Source organism: Palaemon carinicauda, chromosome 8 (assembly GCF_036898095.1).
Source record: "Palaemon carinicauda isolate YSFRI2023 chromosome 8, ASM3689809v2, whole genome shotgun sequence".
Classification (NCBI taxonomy): domain Eukaryota; kingdom Metazoa; phylum Arthropoda; class Malacostraca; order Decapoda; family Palaemonidae; genus Palaemon; species Palaemon carinicauda.
In genome coordinates, this window is record NC_090732.1 from 166,596,131 (window position 1) to 166,623,406 (window position 27,276).

The 27,276-nt window shown below is 41.7% G+C and overlaps 1 protein-coding gene across 2 annotated transcripts in view; it reads right to left on the bottom strand.

Moving 5' to 3' along the window:
- The window catches only part of Noc3 (Nucleolar complex protein 3), a 117,766-nt gene that overhangs the window by 26,017 nt on the left and 64,473 nt on the right, over positions 1–27,276 (bottom strand). For both annotated transcript variants that reach the window (XM_068379311.1, XM_068379312.1), the window contains exons 2-9: positions 26,821–27,076; positions 25,851–25,905; positions 15,863–16,158; positions 6,764–6,999; positions 6,231–6,384; positions 4,825–4,955; positions 4,212–4,403; positions 3,803–4,021 (exon numbers count right to left, since the gene is read on the bottom strand). In XM_068379311.1, coding sequence (XP_068235412.1) covers positions 3,803–4,021; positions 4,212–4,403; positions 4,825–4,955; positions 6,231–6,384; positions 6,764–6,999; positions 15,863–16,158; positions 25,851–25,905; positions 26,821–27,076 — 1,539 coding nt within the window. The remainder of the gene's footprint in view (positions 1–3,802; positions 4,022–4,211; positions 4,404–4,824; positions 4,956–6,230; positions 6,385–6,763; positions 7,000–15,862; positions 16,159–25,850; positions 25,906–26,820; positions 27,077–27,276) is intronic.

Here is a 27,276-nt window from a genome sequence, read left to right on the forward strand (position 1 = left end):
ACAAGATCGTGCGTGTCCTTTTGTATCAGGGCAGCAGACAAGTCCTTAACTAGCTCCTCGGGAAAGAGGAACTTTGAGAGTGGAGCAAAAAGGAGTTGTGACCGTTGGCAAGGTGTAATGCTGGCGGAAAGGAAGGTACACAGTTGTTCCCTTTTCTTCAACACCCCTGATACAAACAACGACGCTAGCTCGCCCGATCCATCTCTGATGGCCTTATCCATGCAGGACATTAATAGCATGGCAGAATCTTTGTCCGCAGGAGAGGTTTTCTTGCTGAGGGCCCCCAGGCACCAGTCGAGAAAGTTGAACATTTCAAATGCTCTGAACATCCCTTTCAGTAAATGATCCAGGTCTGAGAAGGTCCAACAAACCTTCGAGCGTCTCATAGCAGTTCTCCGAGGCGAGTCCACCAGACTTGAGAAGTCAGCCTGGGCAGAGGCAGGTACTCCTAAGCCTGGTGCTTCCCCTGTGGCATACCAAACGCTCGCTTTCGAAGTGAGCTTCGTTGGAGGGAACATGAAGGAAGTCTTGCCAAGGTGTTGTTTAGACTGCAGCCACTCCCCTAAGATCCTTAAAGCCCTCTTGGAGGATCTAGCTAGGACAAGCTTAGTATAGGAGGACTTAGCTTGTTGTACGCCCAGCGAAAACTCAGATGGTGGAGAGCGGGGAATAGCAGAGACAAAGTGGTCTGGATAAATCTCCCTGAGTAGAGCCAAGACCTTACGAAAATCAATAGACTGTGGAGAAAGCCTAGATTCGTCCACGTCTGATGAGGGATCAAGGTGTGCCTCCTCATCATCCGACACCTCATCAGCAGAGTGTAGCGAAGCGATCGGACAAGAATGCTGAACCGCAGAGTCAGAACGGGTAGGAACAATAACAGTGGTTTCCTCTTCCAGTAACTGTTGAGGGAAAACCTGAGGCTCAGACTGCAAAGGCTGAACAACAGACGAAGCAGAAGGCAGGCGCATGGGTGAAGGAGGTTGACTCCTAGCAAGAGAGGTTGAACCCAAGGATTGCACCAGCTGAGCGGAGGACGGAGGCGGAGTAGTCCGTTCCTGTTCCTGTGAGATGAGCGGAGCATGATGAGGTTGAGGCTGCGCAGAACAAGGTAAAGTTCTCGCAAGCTGAGGCTCCTGAGGCGCAAGTCCAGGGTGTAGAGGAGCTTGCCTTGAGGAGGGTTGAGCTCGCTGCAGCGATGGCTGAGCAGACTGACTCACGGAGGGGAGAGGTTGTTGTACCCCAACCGAGAGTTGCACCACTGGTGGAGCAGCAAGGGGAGGCGGAGGAAGAGTGGAATAACTCTCCTGATCCCAAAGCACAGGTTGCCTTAAAGAAGGCTGAGGCTGAACACCACTGGGAACAGCGAACTCCGAAAGTGGCTCAACATCGTACGCCTGGCAGATGGTGCTGCGACCAGGCGGAGCAAGCGCAGGCGGGGCGAGCACAGGCGGAGCGAGAACAGGCGGAGGGAGTGTAGGCGGAGGCGGAGGTGCAACACTCTCAGCCCGACACTCACGCATCAAGTCCGAAAGCTGAGCTTGCATGGACTGAAGCAGGGTCCACTTGGGATCGGCAGAAACGATAACAGACTGAGGTAAAGCCTTAACAGTCGAGCTCTGTTGTGGCAGAACCTTACTCCTCTTGGGCGGAGTACAGTCGACAGATGACTGAGGCGAGTCAGAGCTGAGCCAATGACTGCAACCTGGCTGAGCACTCGCGGACTGGACTCTACGTTTAAGCGGTCTCGAGACCTGAGACCAACGTTTCTTCCCTGACAGTTGATCAGCGGACGAGAATAAGACGGGCTCAATCGTCTGCAGGTGGGAGTGACGGTCTTTGGAAGACACGCCCGCAACCACCGAGGATAGTTCTGTGCGCCTAACAAGGCCTGCCGAACCCTTAAGCCCTTCGACATTGCTTCTCCCCTGGGCATGGGAGCTTGCAAGAGGTCCCGGACTGGGAGGACGACTGGCTCGCACAGAAAAATCCTCACGCACCACACTGGCACCACTAGCACTTGGCACTGCACCGACACTAGCACTCGTCACAGCACTGGCACTAACTCCACCCACTGCACTCTTGACCTTCAGTTCTTTAACTTCGGCCATCAGAGACTTATGGTCACTTACCACTGATTCTACTTTATCGCCTAAAGCCTGAATAGCACGCAAAACAACTGACATATCAGGCGGAGGGCACACAGTAGGTTCGGGGGTAGCCACTACAGGGGTAGGAAAAGGTAGGGGATCATGAGGTGAGGAAAACATAGAAGAGTGAGAAGAACTCCTCCTAACTCTACCTCTCTCTAACTTAGTTGAATATTTTAAAAGACGGACAAATTCCAATTCCGAAAGTCCGGCGCATTCCTCACATCGATTTTCTAACTGACAGGGCCTGTCCCTACAGTCAGAACAAGCGGTGTGAGGATCTACCGAGGCCTTCGGAATACGCCTATTGCAAGACCTACATCGTCTATGGGAGGGGGCTTGCGAAATGTCAGACATCTTGTAATCCAAAGAGTTAGCCAAAGGGGGATCCAAAAACAAGCAAAATTCGTTAACCGTTATATCAGTATTATATAAAAGCTATCTAGCTAATATAAGAAGGATTCCAGTAAAGCGACAGCCGTTAATCTGAGAGAATACTTCACCAAATATCCGTGAATAAACTCGAAGACCATAAGCGTATCCCAGAACGTCTAGCCGGAAGCACGACAGAGGAATAATTGAGGAGGTGTCAACAACAAATGATTGAGTACCTGGCCACAGGTGGCGCTGGTAAGTACACCCCCTTCTAGTATTGTGATAGCTGGCGTATCCCTCCATAGAATTCTGTCGGGCAACGGAGTTGACAGCTACATGATTATCGGGTAAGTTTAATATTGAAAAATCTTATTTTTAGATAATTTTGATCAGTTCTCACAATTTTTCCCAAATTAAAGGAGGTACTGGATTATACAATGCCAAATTATCGATGGTGGACTAAATATCCTAATGATTAAAAATATCATGATTTTCTTATGTTAATCAGACATTTTCAGTAAAAAAATAAAATAAAAACACAATTAAAATTACATTTTCTACTTGCCAAAATCATATAATAACTACAGTACTTAAAAGATAAATATAGCAACAATTCAAACTCATTCACATCTTTGGATCATTTCTGCTCTACTTTTCTTCTCTATTTTTCATCAACTTTTGCTCATCGCTTTCAGCACAGGCCCTCAACCGTTATCTTTTGCTGTTTCTTTAGGTCATAAATACTTTTTTGTTGTCATTTAAAAAACTTTTGAATTTCAGAGGTTTTCCAGTTTCAGAATTTTGGATAAAAGACCCTCAACCTGTACTTATTTTTTGGCAAGAAAATCTTCAAAGTACAATATTTTCTTCTTTACAGGTAGCTGTTGGTTACATGTTTTCAATAGGAGTTGAAAGTATGGGAAAGTATGGTCAGTTGGCAAAAAAAGAATGCCTGGTTTTTTGTCAGCCTAGCCAACTGAAAAAAATATAAACTTTATTTCATGCACTTCATTACCAATTATTCATGTAAAATTTTAAAACTTATTTACTATACATTTTAATTCATTTACAAAGACTAATTTGCATTGATAGAAAACTTTAGTGTAGTACAATGCTACATAGCATAGACTAACTATGTTGCTGAATGCCTACACTAACTGTTTTGGACTTGTGAACAAATAAACTTACGAACAAGATCTTGGAACAGAACCTCTTTTCTAGTTCAGGAAAGTCTGTCAAAATAAGAACAATAATAAGAAAATAATAAATAGCCATACCTTTGCTTCTTTATTAGATTTTTTGGGTTTCCTCTCCTCCATAAGTTTACGCATAAGTTTCTCAGTGTGGGTCAACTTTTTCTTAGCTATGTTCTTTCCTTCGAGTTCTTCGTCTAGACTCTTTACATTCTTTATTCTTAATGATAGAAGAACACTCATCATTTCCTCGCGAACATGGAAAGTCCTCTTACGTATGTAATGATCAATACGTTTTACAGCCTAAAAAGATAAATACTGATAAACTCAAGGAGCCTTTTAAAGCCATATACTATAAGAGAATATTAGCTTGTGCTTATCATTATTAAATGTTATTTTCATCTTATAATAGTAAAAAGAACAATAAGTTTTTCCTATACTGTACTGTATTGCATTACATTTTGCATACAAATTATTTGAAATGTCTACTCACCTCTAAAGAGACGTCTCCCTTGATATCTGCCTTGAAGAGCGTATGGAAATAGTTTACGATCATACTGCACATTTCATCATCTTTGCTATTCAAATATGGCACTAGTGCTGCAATGATGTTGTTTGTGTAGGCAAAATAGTTGTGTTTTATTAGCAATTCTCCCATGGTTTTTAATGAAACAAGAGCCAATTTCTGAAACAAATACCAAAACAATTAAAATTAAACAACTTTTTGTAAAAACTTCCTACAAAAATAGTTTAAAAGATATAGATCTTGATCAAAAGTACATTATTCATGAGCCTCTACTCTGAATGAATTACCTACAGACTGAGCATTCTATGAAATCATTACTAGGAAAAACAAAAATAGATTACATGACATTTGTAGATAAAATCTGTGACTTAATTCAAGATACTAATAACTATGAAACAAAATAGAAGGTATTTAATACAATCCCTTAAACCTCATCAAATAATTGTACAAAAAATGTGACGTCATGAAAGGTTTGTCAAAATATTTAAATGTAGTAATATGTGACATTTGTTCAAGCCGTGCTATAAGATAGAATAAGGGCAGGGAAGTAAACTAATAAGGAACTACAAAACTGGAGTACCTTTGCTGGAGGTGTCTTCTTTTTATTATCTGCGTACTCTTTCAGAAATCGTTCCAATTCCTTCAGGAAAGTCTGATAAGACTTTAATAAAAAGTTTTCATATAGGTACTGCTCCTTTGTTTCCTTTTTCACTGAAAAAAATATACAAAACTGTATTAAAAAATAGAAGGAGATCACATAAAATATTCTTGCTACCAGATACCATACCTGGTAGCAACTTTGACATAAAAATTTGTTTACTAGTCAGATCCCAAGTGACTAACTTAGGTTTTCAGCTAAATGGGATACGACTTGGCACATGTGTATACTTTACAGTATAGTGTATACCGAATGTGTTCTTGAGATGCCTGAACGTTGACAAATATTTTTTTTTCCTTGCTTGCAACTGCTCATTTGTCACTAGCTATACAATATCATCCTATCAAAATGATATATTGTACTGTATTTGTAATCAAAAGCTGTATCCATACTGTACCATCCAAAATAAGTACTGCAGTCAATACAGGTAGTGTATTAACATGTAACTGACAGCTATGATTATTTGATTTTTATTCCCAGTTTCGATAATCATATTTTGCATTCTAAACTTAAGAATTTCCTTGAATATACAAGGCATTGTTTGGCTACTATTTTGGGGTAAAGTAACTTTTGACTAGAATAAACTACTAGTGTATTCCCAGGACTACACATTGTTCACAATCACACACACTCTCAGCTACACTGCTGTCATTAATCAAATGGTTACTGTACTGTAAAGCAATGGAACTCAAACCTATCCCTGTGGAAGACCTTGATGTGAAGGTTGTGACTAGGGACAAAGGTTAAGAAGATTATATGGCAAAGAATGAGTGCCAGGTAAAATGAACAAAGATGTTTAAAAAAAAAAAAAAACAAAAACTGCAACCATGATTTATGACTATCCTCATCAAATTATTATCAACCAATAAAATTTTATCCTAATTTCCAGTATGATCATTATTATTAATATTCTTATCATTATCATTGTTGTTATATTCTTAATTATTTAGATAATCTAATCAATTATGAATAACAAAATTAAATAGAGCAGGTGCTGAAAACACTAAACTATATATCTAATCAGAGAGAGCAAGTAATGCAATTAATAAATTCTTAACTGAAATATCTTATTTAATTTTTTTCAAATAAAAACATTTAAAAATTGGGAGTGTATATGCATACAAGCACTCTTTCCTTCTTAGTTACTAACCACAGATCTGTTATCAGCATCATAAATTAATAAGGCTTACAATATTATCTACAAAAACTATCATTTACCCACATTTTTAAGTATTCGTACCAGTACAATCACCAAGGCCTTTATCAAACTTTATTTTCTTTACAGTATCTAGTTCTCAGAATAGTGATACAAAAAAATTAATACTTACATTTCTGTGTGAGATCATGTGGCTCATAGTGGTAAGAGGGAAGTGTTTTGTGGAAAACTTCAAGTAAACTGATAACAGCATATTTTCTAACTGTATAAGTTATACTTGGATCATTTTCTTCCAGAATATGTATCAGGTTGGATAAACAGTGCAACTGTAAATAAAAACAACTTCTTAAACTTTACTTTGTAAAATACACTATTATAAGATTCTTACTTGGGTTAATATTTCACCATTTTCAAGGGTAGGACATCTTTGGAATTAACCTTAGAAAGCCTGTGAAACTTCACAACTGTAAATAACTTTCAAGCAAAAAATTTCTCAAGTGCAGCATAAATAATTAATGAATCTACTGAAAAATTGTCTCCTACTCAAATAATAATAATAGCAATACTATCACAACCAACAAAATAAACATAATATTAATAAAAAAAAATTTATTATTTGAAAGCTGTGGATAATTGACTGCTAGATATGAGGAAATTTACTTTTTAAGTTTTTATCATGTAAAAAAAATGGCAGGAACTCCTTACCCTGTCTTGCGGTACCTCCAAGAAGTTCACAGCAAGACAGCCTATAGCAACCTTTTTTCTTTCAAGTTTCAGCAATCTTTCAGCCATTAATTCTACCACCGACTTTTTAACAGGTCCCTTTTTGGCTTCAGTGACATTATTATTTTCTTCCTCAGGGGTAATCTCCTCTTCAATTTCTTCCATTTCTTCAGGAATTTCTTTTTTCCTACCTTTCTCCTTACTTGCTGGCTCTTTATCTGAAAATTAATGATAAAAATATTTTGGATATAACAGGGATAAAAACTTTATCACTTTAAATTATACTTTTACATCTAGTTAATGTTCCAAGTCAAGTGCTAAATAGATTAGTTTTACAGTACAATACTGTAAACCTATTAGAGTGTACTGTATACTTATAAAACCCATGTTCCAAGGTTACTCTATTGGTACATAAACTTTATTTATTGTGAAAATGGAATCTTAAAATTTATTTTTTCTATATACACCTGATATTTATGTCTTTATTCTCAAAGGTGACACACATAAACGTTAACCGATACATTTGAAGAATAGAGCATTTTCTTCCCTTCAGGAGGCTTAAACCCTCTCAGCCACAAATGCACCATCTGGTGACCCATGGCAACAAACCACTGTAGCAAGGCCACGCCCATTTCTCTACAATCTCCAAGTCAAAGTCTATTCTCTTGACTTCAGTGGAAAGGACAGTGAGCATTCATGTGAACATCCGGTGAATATAGAAACTCATGAATAAAATAGATAGGAAATATAAGTACTTCCAAAATATTTCTTAATTAAACTAGATTCACCTCTAGTGGCTCGATACCAAACTGTTACAACTAATGTTAAGATTATATCTCTTCTATTAATCTACAAAGGCACTTCCCCCAATTATGAGGGGTATTCAACATCAATAAAAGAGAACAAAGGGGAACTTCTCTTCTCTTCGCTCCTTCCATCCTGATGAGGTATTCAGTCAAGTTTGGCTGGTACTGCTAGGGTACCAAGGACCACCCTACCCCGTTATCCCCGACAAATAAAGCTTCATATGCCTAATCTACTACTGCCGCTACCTCAGCAGTCATCAAGGCCACCGGCGGAAGCAGCAAGGCTTATCGGAACTGTGACACAAATCACTCACCATTCATTCCTATTTCTAGCATGTTTTTTTGTCCCTCACATCTATCATCCTATCACCTAGAGCTTTCTTCACTCCATCTATCCATACAAACCTTGGCCTTCCTCTTGTACTTCTCCCATCAACGCTTGCATTCATCACCTTCTTGCATGACAGGAAATTACCAAACTACCCTTATTAATCCAAGAGATACTACCTAGTGAGATACCTGGACATATGAGTCATCATCTTCTTTTATTATTTGCAACAGAGAACTGCCGATCACATGCTTAAGCAGATGTAAATAGATGGAGTTGGGTTAAACAATTACAGTTCTATCTACAGTACTTCCTTTAAAGCACTACAGTGAACCCTCGTTTATCGCGGTAGATAGGTTCCAGTCGCGGCCGCGATAGGTGAAAATCCGCGAAGTAGTGACACCATATTTACCTATTTATTCAACATGTATATTCAGACTTAAAACCTTCCCTTGTACGTAGTACTGTTAACAAACTACCCTTTAATGTACAGAACACTTAATGCATGTACTACAGTACCCTAAACTAAAACAGGCACAAATATTAAAGGTGATTTTATATCATGCATTTCCTAAACATGCTAAAAAGCACGATAAAAAATGGCAGCCAATGTTTTGTTTACATTTATCTCTGATCATAATGTAGGCCTAGAAACAAACTGGAGGTAGAGCTTTGCTTATTACCCAGACATATTTCCCATACTTTTCCCTTAGAACTACATCACATCTTCCTACTTTAGATATATAGATATATATATATATATATATATATATATATATATATATATATATATATATATATATATATATGTATATATATATATATATATATATATATATATATATATATATATATGTGTGTGTGTATATATATATATATTTATATGTATACACATATACATACCTACATATATACATAAATACATGCATACATATATATATATATATATATATATATATATATATATATATATATATATATATATATATATATATTACTGTATATATATGGGTTATGGAAAAAATCCGCGAAGTGGTGAATCCGCGATGGTCGAACCGCGAAGTAGCGAGGGTTCACTGTATTAGTTTAAATCATCCTCAACCAGTCAGTACAGATACATCACATACACCTTAGCAATATGTTATTTTCATTAGTAAAATAAATTTTTGAATATACTTACCCGATGATCATGTAGCTGTCAACTCTGTTGCCCGACAGAAATCTACGGTCGGGATACGCCAGCGATCGCTATACAGGTGGGGGTGTACACAACAGCGCCATCTGTGAGCAGGTACTCAAGTACTTCTTGTCAACAAGAACTCAATTTTCTCCTCGGTCCACTGGTTCTCTATGGGGAGGAAGGGCGGGTCCTTAAATTCATGATCATCGGGTAAGTATATCCAAAAATTTATTTTACTAATGAAAATAACATTTTTCAATATTAATCTTACCCGATGATCATGTAGCTGATTCACACCCAGGGTGGTGGGTGGAGACCAGCATACATGTTAACAAAGAAGCTAAGTATCCCGTATCTTATTTTAGCCGTTATTCAAAATAACAAACATAAAATAAATAAGTACCTGGTAAGGAAGTCGACTTGAACCATTACTCTGCCTTTTTAAGTACGTCTTCCTTACTGAGCCTAGCGATCCTCTTAGGATGCTGAGCGACTCCTAGGTGCTGAAGTATTAAGGGCTGCAACCCATACTAAAGGACCTCATCACAACCTCTAATCTAGGCGCTTCTCAAGAAAGAATTTGACCACCCGCCAAATCAACCAGGATGCGGAAGGCTTCTAACCCAGAAATATTTCAAGAGAAAGATTAAAAAGGTTCTGGAATTAGGGAATTGTAGTGGTGGAGCCCCCACCACTACTGCACTCGTTGCTACGAATGGTCCCAGAGTGTAGCAGTTCTCGTAAAGAGACTGGACATTCTTAAGATAAAAGACGCGAACACTGATTAGCTTTTCCAAAAGGTTGCGTCGAAAATATTTTGCAGAGATCTATTTTATTAAAAGGTCACGGAAGTTGTGATAGCTCTAACTTCGTGTGTCCTTACCTTCAGCCAAGCTTGGTCTTCCTCATTCAGAAGGGAATGAGCTTCTCGTATTAACAGTCTGAAAATAATAGGATAAAGAAATCTCTGACATAGGCAAAGATGAATTCTTAACTGAACACCATAAAGCTTCAGACGGGCCTCATAAAGGTTTTTAAAAAAGAACTTAAGAGCTCTACAGGACATAATACTCTTTCTAGTTCCTTTCCAACCATATCGATAAGTTTGGAATAACGAACGATATTGGTCAAGGCCGAGAAGGCAGCTCGTGTTTGGCTAGAAAACCAAGATGTAGAACATGTAGCCGTTTCGGATGAAAATCCGATGTTCTTGCTGAAGGCATGAATCTCACTGACTCTTTTAGCTGGTAAAGCATATCAGGAAAAGAGTCTTAAAGGTGAGATCTTTCAGGGAGGCTGATTGAAGTGGTTCGAACCTGTCTAACATAAGGAATCTTAGAACCACGTCTAAATTCCAACCAGGTGTAACCAAACGACGCTCCTTCGTGGTCTCAAAAGACTTAAGGAGGTCCTGTAGATCTTTATTGTTAAAAAGATCTAAGCCTCTGTGACGGAAGACTGATGCCAACAAGCTTCTGTAACCCTTGAAAGTGGGAGCTGAAAGAGATCGCTCTTTTCTCAGATATAAGAGGAAGTCAGCTATTTGAGTTACAGAGGTACTGGTCGAGGATACGGATACTGACTTGCACCAGTTAAGGAAGATTCCCCACTTCGATTGGTAGACTCTAAGGGTGGATGTTCTCCTTGCTCTAACAATCGCTCTGGTTGCCTCCTTCGAAAAACCTCTAGTTCTCGAGAGTCTTTCGATACTCTGAAGGCAGTGAGACGAAGAGCGTGAAGGCCTTGGAGTACCTTCTTACGCGTGGCAGATGTAGCAGGTCCACCCTTAGGGGAAGAGTTCTGGGAACGTCTACTAGCCATCGAAGTACCTCGGTAAGTTATTCTCTCGCGGGCCAGAGGGAAGCAACTAGTGTCAACTTTGTCCCAACGTGAGAGGCGAACTTCTGCAGTACCTTGTTGACAAACTAGAACGGAGGGAATGCATATAGATCTAGATGAGAGTAATCTAGTAGAAAGGCATCTAAAAGAACCACTGCTGGGTCTGTTGAGAGCCTCTTGGACATCGAGGTTGCGAAGAGATCCATGGTTGGATGGCCCCAAGTGACCCAAAGTCTCTTGCATACATCTCTGTGGAGGGTCCAATATGTTGGAATTATTGTCCCTTCCTACTGAGACAAACTGCTAAGACATTCAAGTTGCCTTGGAAGAAATTTGTTACTAGTGAAAAGTCAAGACCTGTTGAACAGGAGAGGAGGTCACTAGCGAACTCGCACCATGTCAGAGAGTAGGTCCCTCCTTGCTAGGAGATGAACATCAAAGCAGGGAGTTGTCCGTGTTGATCTCCATTACTTTGTCTTGAAGGAGAGACCTGAAGCTTTACCAGGTCAGACTTACTGCCAGAAGCTTCTTGCAGTTAAAATGCATTGTCCTTTGACGCGAGTTCCATAATCCCGAGCATTCCCTACCGCCTAAGGTCGCACCCCAGCCTACATCCGATGCGTCTGAGAAGAGAACGTGGTTGGGAGTCTGAACAGTCAGGGGAAGACCCTATAAAAGGTTGATAAAGTCCTTTCCTCAGGTTAGATCAGACTTATCTTCCGGAAACCGGGATCGAGACCGCTTGTAGCGTCTTGTCCTTTTCCAGTGAAGAGCTAGATGAAACCGAAGAGGACGGAGGTGTAGTCTTCCAAGTGACACCAAATGCACCACGGATGACAGTGTCCTAACCAGACTCATCCACAGCCTGACAGGGCCGTATTCCTTCTTCAGCATCTTCTGGATGAATAGCAGGGCTGGGGATTGATCTCCTCGTTCAGCCATGTCCTCATCAGAGGGTTCCTCATCCGAAACTGATGAGGAAACGGCAACGGAGTGGGCAACGTCTGACTCGCTGAATCCGGTCGCACTGGTGGATGCGTGACGGAGCCGGACACAAGATCATGGTACTGCTGCACAGTCTGTGAACTGACAACCATGGGGAAGCGAGGAAGTACAGCGACAACCCGAAACTGTCTAGACTGTCTGGGTAGTACAGACAACTCCTTATCGGGTTGCTGAGGTTGCCGCACTGCGTCACAACAAGTCACCTCTGCTGGTTGTTGAACGTCTTCCCAGTGACACACTGACTCCGTAAAAAAATCCTCTATCAAGGACTAAGCTTGGACTGCATGTCTTGCAACAAAGTCCAAGGTCTATGGGAGCAGGTGTGGCAACAGACGGGGTTAGCGACTGAAGCGGAACCATTTACCCTCCCTGGAAGCATGTTATGCTTAATTAAAAGTCCATAGGAGGCTAAGCAGCTTAAGGCTCCTCTCCAAATGACAGAGTCCTCAAGGGAATATCAGAAGGAGGGAGAACAGCACTTTCTCATCTACAGGAACCTTCTCTCAGTGAGGGTTTCACTGGTGCAAAAGCAGCAGACCAGAAGGCAACGTTATGAAACTGCTTGACAGTCTGTGAACTGTCAAAAACTGAACTGTCAACCACAACAGGAGCGTGAGGACATACAGCACTGGTGTATAAGTAGCAGACCAGAAGGCAACGTCATGTAACTGTATGACAGTTTGTGAGTTGGCAACAACCAAAGTTGTGTGGGGAAGCCTCAACTCCTGACTGACTAGTTTGCTGCTGGCGAGTGGCGGTAACCACAGTGTGTTGCGGAGGCTGACACACCGTGTCAAAACACGGCAGCTTGTGGTAGCTCACGCACGGCAACGGAGTGCTCTGTGTGTGGGAGTCATCATACATCTGGCAGGGTTGACTTGTGCATGGGTGGAGGAGCTCTCACAACAAGAGTGTGAGAGCAGGAAGCCATGCCGGGTGCACAACCGTGGGAGGTGTAGGCCCACGGGTGCATCGTCAACCTTCTCCGCAGTCGGAGTGTGGGAGCTGGCAACAACAAAAGCAGAGTGCTGGAGCGTGGGAGGGGCTGCGGTGGGTTGAGGAGCATGCGGTATGGTATGCGGAGCATGCTGTAAGGTATGCGGCTCATGCTGCATGGTATGCGGAGCATGCTGTAAGGTATGCAGAGCATGCTGCATGGTATGCGGAGCATGCTGTAAGGTATGCAGAGCATGCTGCATGGTATGCGGAGCATGCTGTAAGGTATGCAGAGCATGCTGCATGGTATGCGGAGCATGCTGTAAGGTATGCAGAGCATGCTGCATGGGCTGCGGAGAATGCCGCATAGTGCTGGAACCCGGCAGCTCTACAGAACCTTCCCACTGCTGATGCGGTAGCTCACGCATGTTAGCAGATGGTGCAGCAAGAACATGCGTCTGGCAGGGTGGACTGCGCATCGGTGGTGGAGCTCTCACAGGTGGAGGGTGGGAGCAGGCAGCCGCAGTATCTGCTGAGCGCACAACCTCGGCGGGTTGTAGGTTAACAGGTGCATTGTCAGCCTTCCAGCATGATACTCCTGCATGAAGGAGCAAGCTGAGACTGTATAGTCTGCAGCATGGACCACTAGGGTCTATGAAAGACAACAACAAACGGAGCTACTGTCCGTTGTGACTGAGGGTCTAAAACCGCTGGTGCGGCAACAGACGGAGTTACTGCCTGTTGCGGTACCACCTTGCCTCTCTTGGGAGGTGTGCAGTTGTCGTACTGCAGCAAGTCCGAACTGACCCAGTGGCTACACCTAGGCCGTTGGACTTGCGCGGAAGGGACCGACTTGCACTTAAAAGCTGCAAGATTTGGTCCATGGTTTCTGCGAGAAACCTCTTCCGCAGACGAGGAATAAATGGGCTCTCTCGTCTTTGTGTGGGTGGGGTGATCACGTCGGCAACGTGTGTAGATACACCCGAAACCACGGAGGGAAACGTCTGTTCGTTGATCAAGGCCTGTGGAACCCATAAGTCCTTCGACATTACTTCTCCCCTGGGCTTGGGAGCTTGTAAGAGGTATCGGACTAGGTGAACAACTGGCACGAACAGACGAACCCTCGAACGCAACACTGTAACACTTTGCGCATATCACTTTATCACTTTTGATTTTCTGTTTGCACTTATTTCACTGAACTCGAAACTTTAAGTGGTTTGTACCTGAAACACGCAATCCTATCCTTCATTAAAAGGTAGTAATTGCGAAAACAGTATTACAATGTAACAGAAAAACATAATGAAAGATAAAGAATTCAGTGGCTGGAAAAGAGACTAAACACTAGATCAAATAAACTACGTTTAAAATCTCTCACCGCATAAAGCCTGGGAACAAGAATAAAACTCTAGAAACGTTTTACCTTCTTCCCCTATAGCGACTAGGGAGAATAGCAAAAAACGAGAACAACGTTACCCGCTTGAACGAAACGTTTATCCTCCTCTCTCTCCCTCCGTCTCTATCTCTCTCTCTCTCTCTCTTGACTTAGAACCTGAGAGATGAGCCCAATTATATATATCGTTAAAACATATTATTTGTTAAAGGAAAAAAACTGAAAGGTTTCCCAAATAAAAAGTTCCTTTATTAGAATTAAAACCATTTAAGCTAAGAAAGAATGAACGAAACGCTAGAATCGGTTTACTCTTACTGCAACGTGAAACCGTGAAATACTCTCTCTCTCTATCGTAACGATAGAGCGCAAGTTGAACGTTCTGAACGTCAACAACTGCGGAGACTAAACAAAACGTTAGTTCAACTTTGAAAACAGTACGAGACTATCAAAGAAATTCTTTCAAAAACATTAAAATTAAAATAGCATAAATTCTTAACAGGAAAAACGATATGACGGGCTCAATGTTAATTAACTTCGGTTCCAAGTAAGGACCGCCTACTATTAGGAAAGGTCGCATATAAACAAACATAAAAATTAATTTTTATAAGTTTATAATAAATGGAAGTTAATCGAAGAGGCCAATAAAAGGCGGAGAGATATAAAATAAATCTATAACTTTGTTAAGCAAAATTACCAAAAACCTAAACACACTTCCGTCTAAGGGAAGGGTGGGTATAAAAAGAGAAAGAGAGTCTATACTCTCTTCGACACCAACACTTCCGTCTAAGGGAAGGGTCGGCCATTTAAAAGTGAAAGAGAGTCCATACTCTCTTCGTCACCATAATTAAATCAAATTAATTCCAAAAGCTTGCTAAGCTAATGATAAAGCTTCCTGAATAGCGAAGGCTAAACTCTAGAGCAAATACATCACCAAATCGTGAACAATAACTCCAGAATCAACAGCGTATCCAAGTAGGTCTAGCCGGTGGCACGACAGAGGAAAAATTGAGTTCTTGTTGACAAGAAGTACTTGAGTACCTGCTCACAGATGGCGCTGTTGTGTACACCCCCACCTGTATAGCGATCGCTGGCGTATCCCGACCGTAGATTTCTGTCGGGCAACAGAGTTGACAGCTACATGATCATCGGGTAAGATTAATATTGAAAAATATGACTTAAACATATAGACCCTTACTGTATTTTATATTGCATGCAACTGTGAAATTAATACTTTAATCTACTAATATGTAAAAAATAAATATGATAATCATTAGGTGACAATAATTACAATATTATTATTATTAGCTAAGCTAAAACCCTAGTTGGATAAGCAAAATGCTATAGGCCCAAGGGCTCCAACACGGAAAAATAGCCCAGTGAAGAAGGGAAATAAGGAAATAAAAGAATATGAGAATAATTACGGTACCAATTGATAAAATATTTTAAAAACAGTAACATCAAAACAGATATTTCATATATAAACTAGAAAAAGAACTGCAAATAATCATAAAAGCTTAAAATTTGGAAATGCCGAATTTTGCTAATCTGATTACCAGATCAACATCAGTCAGGGACTTCTTGAAAGGAGTGAACATACCGTCTCGCTTGGTGTATCTTTGAATGAGGCCTGTTTTAGTTTTGAAGGGGAGGAGACTCTTCATATCATTCCCCATTGGATGGAAACTCCTTTCTTCCAATTCATAAGGTTTTTCCTCATCTATTTGGCTTTTTTCTTCTTCTTCCATATCAATGTCTATGTCCTTCTGGTTTTCTTCCATATCATTGTCTATGTCCTTCTGGTCTCCTTCCATATCATTGTCTATGTCTTTTTGCTCTTCTTCCATATCATTGTCTATGTCTTTTTGCTCTTCTCCTGTATCAACGTCTTTATTTCTGTAAAAAAAATGGTATTCATATAAGTAAAGATAATAACTAAAAGAACAATAAAGTAAATAGCAGAACTAAATTATTCCATGAATACAAGTGCATTTCCTGTTTACCTTTCTACCAGGTAAAGACAAAACATCAGAAATGAATATATTCTAAAATAAAATAAGTGATGATTACCCTTTGATGAGAACTACCCTAACTAGGGAGGCCATTTGTCTTCTTGCTAGATTCTTTCCTTTTAATATTGGTCTACATACAATAGCTTTTCCCAAGTACAAACCAGAGATTTCCACTTACTAATGTTATTGTTATTTTCATTATTATAATTATCATTATTATTATTATCATCGAACAATGGTGGCTGTGTAATTTTCAGATGAAGGAAAACGCAGTCAAATGAGGAATTGTAGTACTAATACAAATTTAACCATCTTCCATTTAATATCTCTTTACCCAATGTTACGAATAATTGTCCTTATCCAAGAGGTTGTGTAAAAGGAGATTAAATGGAATAATATTACATTTTTATTATTATTATTATTTATCATTACCAGTCAACCTATAACCCTAGTTAGAAAAAGCAAAATGCTAAAAGCCCCAGGTCTTCAACAGGGAAAGAAGGCCAATGCAGAAAGGATATAGAGAAATAACTAATAAACTATATATGAAAAGCAATAAAAAATATATAAAATATTTGAAGATCATTAATAATGCTAAAATAGATCAGTCATATATAAATTATGATATGAGACCCATGTTAACATGTTTGATAGAAAATTATCTGCAACAAGTATGAACTTCTGAAGTTCCAACGATTCTACTGCCAGACTAGGATGACCATTTGACAATCTGATCACAGCTGTAATAAAAATTCTATAATACTGTGTAGTATTGAGCCTTATGAAGGAGAAGGCATGATTGACAAAATTAACTGCATAACTAGAACTACATACAGGAGGACACAGTCAGGGAAGATCCAAATGCAAAGGATGGTCAGAATTATGAAAAATCTTGTGCAACATACATAATGACCTAGCCGAACAACGGTGTCAGAGATTAATATCCAGATAAGGAATAAGGAATTTAATAGACTAAAGGTTTCTGTCCAACAATTTAAGATAGGAGTCAGCAGATGAAGACCAAACTGGAGAAAATACCCAAAACATGGTAGGAGGAAAGACTTAAACATTTCCTCAGGATAGAACAGTCACTAAAAATCTCAAGATTTTTTCAAAATTACAATTCTGTTCAATTGAAGAAGAAACAGACCGGAAGTATTTTTAAAAATGTTATTTTCATTAGTAAAATAAATTTTTGAATATACTTACCCGATGATCATGTAGCTGTCAACTCCGTTGCCCGACAGAAATCTACGGTCGGGATACGCCAGCGATCGCTATACAGGTGGGGGTGTACTCACCAGCGCCATCTGTGGTCAGGTACTCAAGTACTTCTTGTCAACAAGACCTCAATTTTCTCCTCGGTCCACTGGTTCTCTATGGGGAGGAAGGGCGGGTCCTTTAAATCATGATCATCGGGTAAGTATATTCAAAAATTTATTTTACTAATGAAAATAACATTTTTCAATATTAATCTTACCCGATGATCATGTAGCTGATTCACACCCAGGGTGGTGGGTGGAGACCAGTATACATGTTAACAAAGAAGCTAAGTATCCCGTATTTCATTTTTATTAGTTATTCAAAATACCAATATAAAATAAATAAGTACCTGGTAAGGAAGTCGACTTGAACCATTACTCTGCCTTTAATAAGTACGTCTTCCTTACTGAGCGTAGCGGTCCTCTTAGGATGCTGAACGACTCTTAGGTGCTGAAGTATAAAGGGCTGCAACCCATACTAAAGGACCTCATCACAACCTCTAACCTAGGCGCTTCTCAAGAAAGAATTGACCACCCGCCAAATCAACCAGGATGCGGAAGGCTTCTTAGCCGACCGTACAACCCAAAAACAACAATAAAAGTAATCAAGAGAAAGGTTAAAAAGGTTATGGGATTATGGGAATGTAGTGGCTGAGCCCTCACCTACTACTGCACTCGCTGCTACGAATGGTCCCAGGGTGTAGCAGTTCTCGTAAAGAGACTGGACATCTTTGAGATAGAATGATGCGAACACTGACTTGCTTCTCCAATAGGTTGCATCCATAACACTCTGCAGAGAACGGTTCTGTTTGAAGGCCACTGAAGTAGCCACAGCTCTCACTTCATAAGGTCTTCTTCCTTCATATGAGAATGAGCTTCTCTAATCAGAAGCCTGATGTAGTAAGAAACTGCGTTCTTAGACATTGGTAGCGAGGGTTTCTTAACAGCACACCATAAGGCTTCTGATTGTCCTCGTAAGGGTTTTAACCTTTTTAGATAGTACCTAAGAGCTCTGACTGGGCAAAGTACTCTCTCCAGCTCGTTACCCACCAAGTTGGATAGGCTAGGGATCTCGAACGATTTAGGCCAAGGACGTGAAGGAAGCTCGTTTTTAGCCAAAAAACCGAGCTGCAAGGAACATGTAGCCGTTTCCGATGTGAAACCTATGTTCCTGCTGAAGGCGTGGATCTCACTTACTCTTTTAGCTGTTGCTAGGCATACGAGGAAAAGAGTTTTTAATGTGAGGTCCTTGAAAGAGGCTGATTGGAGCGGTTCAAATCTAGATGACATCAGGAACCTTAGGACCACGTCTAGATTCCAGCCTGGAGTGGACAACCGACGTTCCTTAGAGGTCTCAAAAGACCTAAGGATGTCCTGTAGATCTTTGTTGGAGGAAAGATCCAAGCCTCTGTGGCGGAAAACCGCTGCCAACATACTTCTGTAACCCTTGATCGTAGGAGCTGATAGGGATCTAACGTTCCTTAGATGTAACAGGAAGTCAGCAATCTGGGTTACAGTGGTACTGGTTGAGGAAACTGCATTGACCTTGCACCAGCTTCGGAAGACTTCCCATTTAGATTGATAGACTCTGAGAGTGGATGTCCTCCTTGCTCTGGCAATCGCTCTGGCTGCCTCCTTCGAAAAGCCTCTAGCTCTTGAGAGTCTTTCGATAGTCTGAAGGCAGTCAGACGAAGAGCGTGGAGGCTTGGGTGTACCTTCTTTACGTGAGGTTGACGCAGAAGGTCCACTCTTAGAGGGAGAGTCCTGGGAACGTCGACCAGCCATTGCAGTACCTCTGTGAACCATTCTCTCGCGGGCCAGAGGGGAGCAACCAACGTCAGCCGTGTCCCTTTGTGAGAGGCGAATTTCTGAAGTACCCTGTTGACAATCTTGAACGGCGGGAATGCATACAGGTCGAGATGGGACCAATCCAGCAGAAAGGCATCCACGTGAACTGCTGCCGGGTCTGGAATCGGAGAACAATACAATGGGAGCCTCTTGGTCATCGAGGTAGCGAACAGATCTATGGTTGGCTGACCCCACAGGGACCAAAGTCTGCTGCAAACATTCTTGTGAAGGGTCCACTCTGTGGGGATGACCTGACCCTTCCGGCTGAGGCGATCTGCCATGACATTCATATCGCCCTGAATGAACCTCGTTACCAGCGTGAGCCTTCGATCTTTTGACCAAATGAGGAGGTCCCTTGCGATCTCGAACAACTTCCTCGAATGAGTCCCCCCCTGCTTGGAGATGTAAGCCAAGGCTGTGGTGTTGTCGGAGTTCACCTCCACCACCTTGTTTAGCTGGAGGGACTTGAAGTTCATTAAGGCCAGATGAACCGCCAACAACTCCTTGCAATTGATGTGAAGTGTCCTTTGCTCCTGATTCCATGTTCCCGAGCATTCCTGTCCGTCCAATGTCGCACCCCAGCCCGAGTCTGATGCGTCCGAGAAGAGACGGTGGTCGGGGGTCTGAACAGCCAACGAAAGACCTTCCTTGAGAAGAATGCTGTTCTTCCACCACGTTAGAGTAGACCTCATCTCTTTGGAAACAGGGATTGAGACCGTCTCTCGCGTCATGTCCTTGATCCAGTGAGCAGCCAGATGATACTGAAGGGGGCGGAGGTGGAGTCTCCCTAACTCGATGAACAGGGCCAGCGATGAAAGTGTCCCTGTTAGACTCATCCACTGCCTTACTAAGCATCGGTTCCTTCTTAGCATGCTCAGGATGCACTCTAGGGCTTGGTTGATCCTTGGGGCCGACGGAAAAGCCCGAAAAGCTCGACTCTGAATCTCCATACCCAGGTAAACAATGGTCTGGGATGGGACGAGCTGGGACTTCTCTAAATTGACCAGGAGGCCCAGTTCCTTGGTCAGATCCATAGTCCATCTGAGATTCTCCAGACAGCGACGACTTGTGGGAGCTCTTAAAAGCCAGTCGTCTAAATAGAGGGAGGCTCTGATGTCTGCCAAGTGAAGGAATTTCGCAATATTCCTCATCAGTCGCGTAAACACAAGAGGTGCCGTGCTTAGGCCAAAGCACAGGGCTTGGAACTGGTACACAACCTTTCCAAAGACGAATCTCAGGAAAGGTTGGGAGTCTGGATGGATGGGGACGTGAAAGTATGCGTCTTTCAGGTCTAACGAGACCATCCAGTCCTCCTGCCTGACCGCTGCTAGGACCGATTTCGTCGTCTCCATCGTGAACGTCTGCTTGGTGACATAAGCATTGAGCGCACTGACGTCCAGCACCGGTCTCCAACCTCCTGTCTTCTTGGCTACCAGGAAGAGACGGTTGTAAAAGCCCGGGGATTGATGGTCCCGGACTATGACCACTGCCTCCTTCTGTAGCAAGAGCGACACCTCTTGTTGCAACGCTAGCCTCTTGTCCTTCTCCTTGTAGTTGGGAGAGAGGTTGATGGGAGATGTAGTTAGAGGGGGATTGAGGCAGAACGGAATTCTGTATTCCTCCTTCAGCCACTTCACAGACTGAGCGTCTGCACCTCTGCTCTCCCAAGCTTGCCAGAAGGTCTTGAGTCTGGCTCCTACAGCTGTCTGGAGAGGAAGGAAGTCAAAACTTGCCTCTTGCGGACTTGGGACCCTTCTTGGACTTGCCACGGTGACTGTCTGCACGGGTACCTCCTCTGCTGGAGGTTCTGCCACGAAAGGGCGGGATGAACCTAGAAGCAGGTGTATCAACTGCTAAGGGGCGGACGGGTCTAGGCACGGAAGGTAAGGTTTTAGCCTTACGTGCAGAAGAAGCCATGAGGTCATGCGTATCCTTCTGGATAAGAGAGGCAGCCATCCCCTTAATTAACTCCTCCGGAAACAGACACTTGGAGAGAGGAGCAAACAGCAACTCTGACTTCTGGCAAGGGGTGATACCAGCAGATAAGAAGGAGCACAGATGTTCTCTCTTCTTGAGGACCCCTGATACATAAGAAGCCGCAAGCTCGCCAGACCCATCCCGTATTGCCTTGTCCATGCTGGACATGATCAGCATGGCCGAGTCCTTGTCAGAAGGGGAAGTCTTCCTGCTTAAGGCTCCCAAACACCAATCGAGGAAGTTGAATATCTCGAAGGCACGAAAGACTCCCTTCATCATATGATCAAGATCTGAAAAGGACCAGCAGATCTTCGAACGTCTCATAGCCAACCTGCGGGGAGAGTCAACCAGACTTGAGAAGTCGGCCTGGGCAGAGGCAGGAACCCCCAAGCCAGGTTCCTCTCCCGTGGCATACCAGACGCTCGACTTAGAAGCCAGCTTGGGAGGAGGAAACACAAAAGAGGTCCTTCCCAGTTGCTTCTTGGAAAGCAACCAATCCCCCATAACCCTCAAAGCTCTCCTTGATGATCTGGCGAGAACAAGCTTAGTGAAGGCAGGAGCAGTAGACTGCATGCCCAGAGCAAACTCGGAGGGAGGAGAACGAGGGGTTGCAGATACAAAGTGTTCAGGGTACAATTCTCTGAACAAAGCAAGGACTTTGCGGAAGTCTAAGGAGGGTGGTGAAGACTTGCGTCCTTCAACATCAGAGTGAGGATCATCCAGATGAGCAGCTTCATCCTCCGAAACCTCCTCACCCGACAGTTGAGTTGTAAGTGGCAAAGGCAGAGCAGCAAGCTGAACGGCTGAATCCTGCAGAACGGGTGCATGCGTACCTGCGGATCCATCATCATGCCTCTGCTGGACAGACTGTGAGCTGGCAACAACAAAAGCAGAGGGCCGGTGTGTGGGAGGGTCTGCGGTGGGCTGAGGAGCATGCGGTGTGGTATGCAGAGCATGCTGTAAGGCATGCGGCTCATGCTGCATGGCATGCGGCTCATGCTGCATGGGATGCGGCTCATGCTGCATGGTATGCGGCTCATGCTGCATGGTATGCGGCTCATGCTGCATGGGATGAGGCTCATGCTGCATGGTATGAGGCTCATGCTGCATGGTATGCGGCTCATGCTGCATGGTATGCGGAGCATGCTGTAAGGTCTGCAGAGCATGCTGCATGGGCTGAGGAGAATGCCGCATAGTGCTGGAACCCGGCAACTCCCGAAGCGGTAGCTCACGCATGTAAGCAGAAGGAGCAGCAAGAACATGCGTCTGGCAGTGAGGACTGCGCAACGGTGGAGGAGCTCTCACAGGAGGAGGGGTGTTAACCTTCTCTGCATGATACTCCTGCATAAAAGCCGCAAGCTGAGACTGCATAGTCTGCAGCATGGACCACTTAGGGTCTACTGTGGTTGGAGCAACAACAGACGGAGCAGAGGCCTGTTGAGGGACCACTCTACCTCTCTTGGGAGGTGTGCAGTCATCAGATGACTGTGGCGAGTCCGAACTGACCCAGTGGCTACACCTGGGCCGTTGGACTAGCTCGGAAGGGACCTTACGTTTGAGCGGTCGTGAGACCCTGGTCCACCGTTTCCTCCTGGAAACCTCTTCCACAGACGAGGAATGTAAGGGCTCATTCGTCTGGGAGTGGAAGGGACGATCCTTAGCAGATGCGTCCGCAACCACTGAGGATACATCCGTGCGCCGATCAAGGCCTGCCGAACCCTTTGGTCCTTCGACATTGCTTCTCCCCTGGGCTTGGGAGCTTGCAAGAGGTCCCGGACTGGGAGGACGACTGGCACGCACAGATGTATCCTCATGCGCAACACTGACACTGACACTATGCACAGCACTAGCACTAACACTTCCCACTGCACTCTTCGCTTTCAGCTCCTTGACATCTGCCAAGAGCTGATTGCGGTCACTAACCAACGACTCCACTTTATCACCGAGAGCCTGAATGGCACGCAACATATCAGCCATTGCAGGCTGAGCACTCGTAGCAGGTTCGGGAGTCACCACCACAGGGGAAGGAAAAGGTTGAGGGGCATGGGGAGAGGAAAAATCCACAGAGCGAGAAGAACTCCTCCTATCTCTCTCCTTCTCTAACCTACGAGTATATCTGAGGAATTCATTAAAATCGAATTCCGAAAGCCCAGCACATTCCCCACATCGATCTTCCAATTGACAGGATTTTCCCCTACAATTGGAACATACGGTGTGAGGATCAACAGAGGCCTTCGGAAGACGTCTATTACAAGTCCTAACACTACATCGCCTGTATTTAGGAACTTGGGAATGGTCAGACATCTTGAATTTTAGAAGTAGTCAAGGGGGAATTCCAAAGTAAAGCAAAGATCGTTAACCAATGAATCAAATTAATACCAAAAGCTTGCTAAGCTAAGGCTAAAGCTTCCTGTACAGCGAAGGCTAAATTTCAGAGCAAATACTTCACCAAATCGTGAACAAAAGACTCCAAAATCAACAGCGTATCCATGTAGGTCTTGCCGGTGGCACGACAGAGGAAAAATTGAGGTCTTGTTGACAAGAAGTACTTGAGTACCTGACCACAGATGGCGCTGGTGAGTACACCCCCACCTGTATAGCGATCGCTGGCGTATCCCGACCGTAGATTTCTGTCGGGCAACGGAGTTGACAGCTACATGATCATCGGGTAAGATTAATATTGAAAAAGTAAATTTCCAATCAATAATCATACTTATAATTTTAAATAAGTTGTATATAGCTAAAGAGACACTGTTAATACAAAGTTCTGGATGTTGAAGAGCACCATCCTTGACCTATTTGCAATCATACTTTGTTATGGTAAAGTTCAACTTCACCTACTAAAATTGAAGTTGACTTTATATGAAGTAGTGAGGGTAGTAAACTTCATAAAAGTTCATCATTTGAATTCACTAATCATTACAGTTCTTAGGGAGGAGAGAGGCAATGCCCATGAGCAATTGCTTTTGTATCCCCAAGTGAGACGGCTTTGTTGTGGTAAAGTATTTACTCATATATTTGAGTTATGTGACGGAATACAACTATTACTTCAGGACAAATCATTCCACGGGAAAGAGTGATCTAATGACTTTTCCTGGCTAGCTATTGTTGCATATATGATGGAGCTAAATATGAGCTTACATGGAATATCTGTAACTATTTTTAAAGTTAAAGATAAAGTGGAAGCCATAACAATGAAATTAGAATTGTGGTCTGGACACTTGAAAGGTGGTTTGCTAGAATCCTTCCCTACACTGTGTGACTTTCTTGAAAATTCAGATAGTATCACATAGTGTTGCCTTTTTATTCAGCATTTATAAGGTGTAAAGACCAGTTTCAGGTATCCTTTTCCTCATCATGATGCCAATAACAAATGGATTAAGGATCCATTGCATGTAATGTAAAAGATATTAAAGAAATAGTAGTGAAAGGAAATATTCTTATTGAACTTTCATGAGACTTTACATTAAGAACAGGTTTCAGTTAATATGACTTATTAGTCTTTTGGTTACTAGTGAAAAATGAGTACCCAGATCTGACAACCAAAGCCTTGAGACATCTGATGCTATTTCCTATTGTATATCTATGTGAGCAGGCTTTTTCGCAGCTAGTGTCCACAAAATTAAAATATAGAAAAAGGATATATGTAGAACCTGATCTGCAATTAAAACTGTTGGTCATAGCACGTGAAATTAATAACTTGGTATCAGCAAAACAGTATAAATCATCTCAACAATGTATAAGGTAATTTGTTTCTTTTCTGTATTTCTTCTTTTGTTTTCATTTATTCGTTTTCCTACTGAAAAATCTAGTAATAACCCTTTTACCCCCAGGGCAATTTGGAACTTTCCAACCCTCAACCCCCAGGTATTTTTTTTTTCATGCACACTTTGCACAATATAATTTTCAAATTGCTCTAACAACCTAATTTTCGTCATAGACAGGTCAGGTTGGTCTCATTCTTTTGGAAAATGCCTGAAATTTCTCATAAAGTTATCAAAAATATGCAAAAAAAATGTAAATAGCAGTTTTTTCCAAGGACGTACCAGTACATACATGGGGGTAAATGGATGAGTTTTGTGAAACGTACCAGTACGTCCATTGGGGGTAAAAGGGTTAATAGTTGTTTAGTTAATCAAGTCAGCATATTAAGTTGATAGAATTTTCAATATCCTGGCAAGCCGTGGGAAAACTCATTCAAATTAAAGGCATCCTTGGTAGTGAAAAGGTTAAGAATCACTGGTCTACAGTATCCTGGGTAGTGGAAAATGAAAACCTTAGTTACAATGTCTGAAATACTGCACACCACTATCATAAAGTAATGAGTTTGTGTGAAAACATTTATATTCATATGTTTATACTGTACAGTACATCAATATGCTTTAAAGTCATCAAGTCATATGTTGTATATTTTGCTTATAAAGCTATAATGTATTGTACTGTATATGAATCTGCTACTGTATATGCAACATTTATCAATGATACTTACTGTTCTATTAAATATTTCAGTTCCTCTGGATCTATCATGGCCAGCATGTCTTCCCCTGTGAGGAAAAAACCACATTAAATATTTCTAAATCCAGTCACTTAATATCACAAATTTTAAGTAATTTGTATTTTTCCTAACAGTACTTACCTCGAACCACTTTCTTAGGAGTATCTGGTATCTCCCCCATCCGACCAGAGTTTTGTGGAGTTTACCCTAAACCCATTTTCTATGAGGGGTAACCTCAGGCGGAGGGATACGCGCCCTGAGGCTAACCCCGGGTCAGAGAGCATGCATGCTCGGGTCTCGACCTCCAGTAAGTTCTCTGGTAGCACGAAAATATCTTACTGTGCAATCGCATTGCAATTAAATGCAACTGAAGTTTACTGAAATGCATGTCAGTCAAGAGGCCTAAAACAGAATAGGTCAGACCTATGCCATAACCATAAATCATTAATTTTATAATTTTCCATAACTGCTTTTTCCTACATAATAAAATCTCTAAAGTCCTTAAAAATTAAACTTATTTTCACATTATGATATATTCTGCAATATTCGTTAAAATTCTATACAATCATAGTAAATTTGGGGAACATCATTATTACATGCTTACAAAAACCTATATGAATATCAATTACAGAACCTTTATTAATCTAACTTATATTCTGATGCTTAATCATTTGTAATTTTTCATTAAATATATATATATATATATATATATATATATATATATATATATATATATATATATATATATATATATATACATATGTGTGTGCACAAGACTAAGAATTAATTGTTTAATAAATTACATTGAAGTAATTATCACTTTATCCCACTGCATTCATAAAAGAATACTGTTGAACTAGGCCTATGGCTTGATGAGAAAACAATTACTTCATTGCACTATTACACATTTTTTATAACTGAAACTAACTTCAACAGCATAGATTAGAGCATAAAAATTCCATACCTGTGACTTCTTTAGAAAGAGGGTGGAGCTCGCTTTCATTTTCAAATTCTAATTTCCTCTGAAGTTCTTTCAATTTCCTGGCGCGTAGCTCAGCATAAGTCATCTTTTTTTTCTCTCGTCTTGCCTCTTTTCTTGCTTTCCTCTCGGCAGGAGTAAACTCTTTATTCTTTATTCGCTTCAGGTTCTGAATGTTTTTCATCTTGGAGTGAGCCACTCCTTTCTTTTTGGCCTTTTTGGCCAACTTACTTCCACGTTTCTAAGTAAAAGAAATATAAGTAATGAAAATATGTAACATAATGCAATATTATTGCAAGAACATATCAACAAAGTTTATAACAATGGAAATTAGTAACTCCAAATATTCAAAATGACTTCAATGTTTCATGACAAACTTTGTCACCAAAATTTTTTAATACAATTATACCTAAATTTAATAGAACCTCAATAAATATTGAA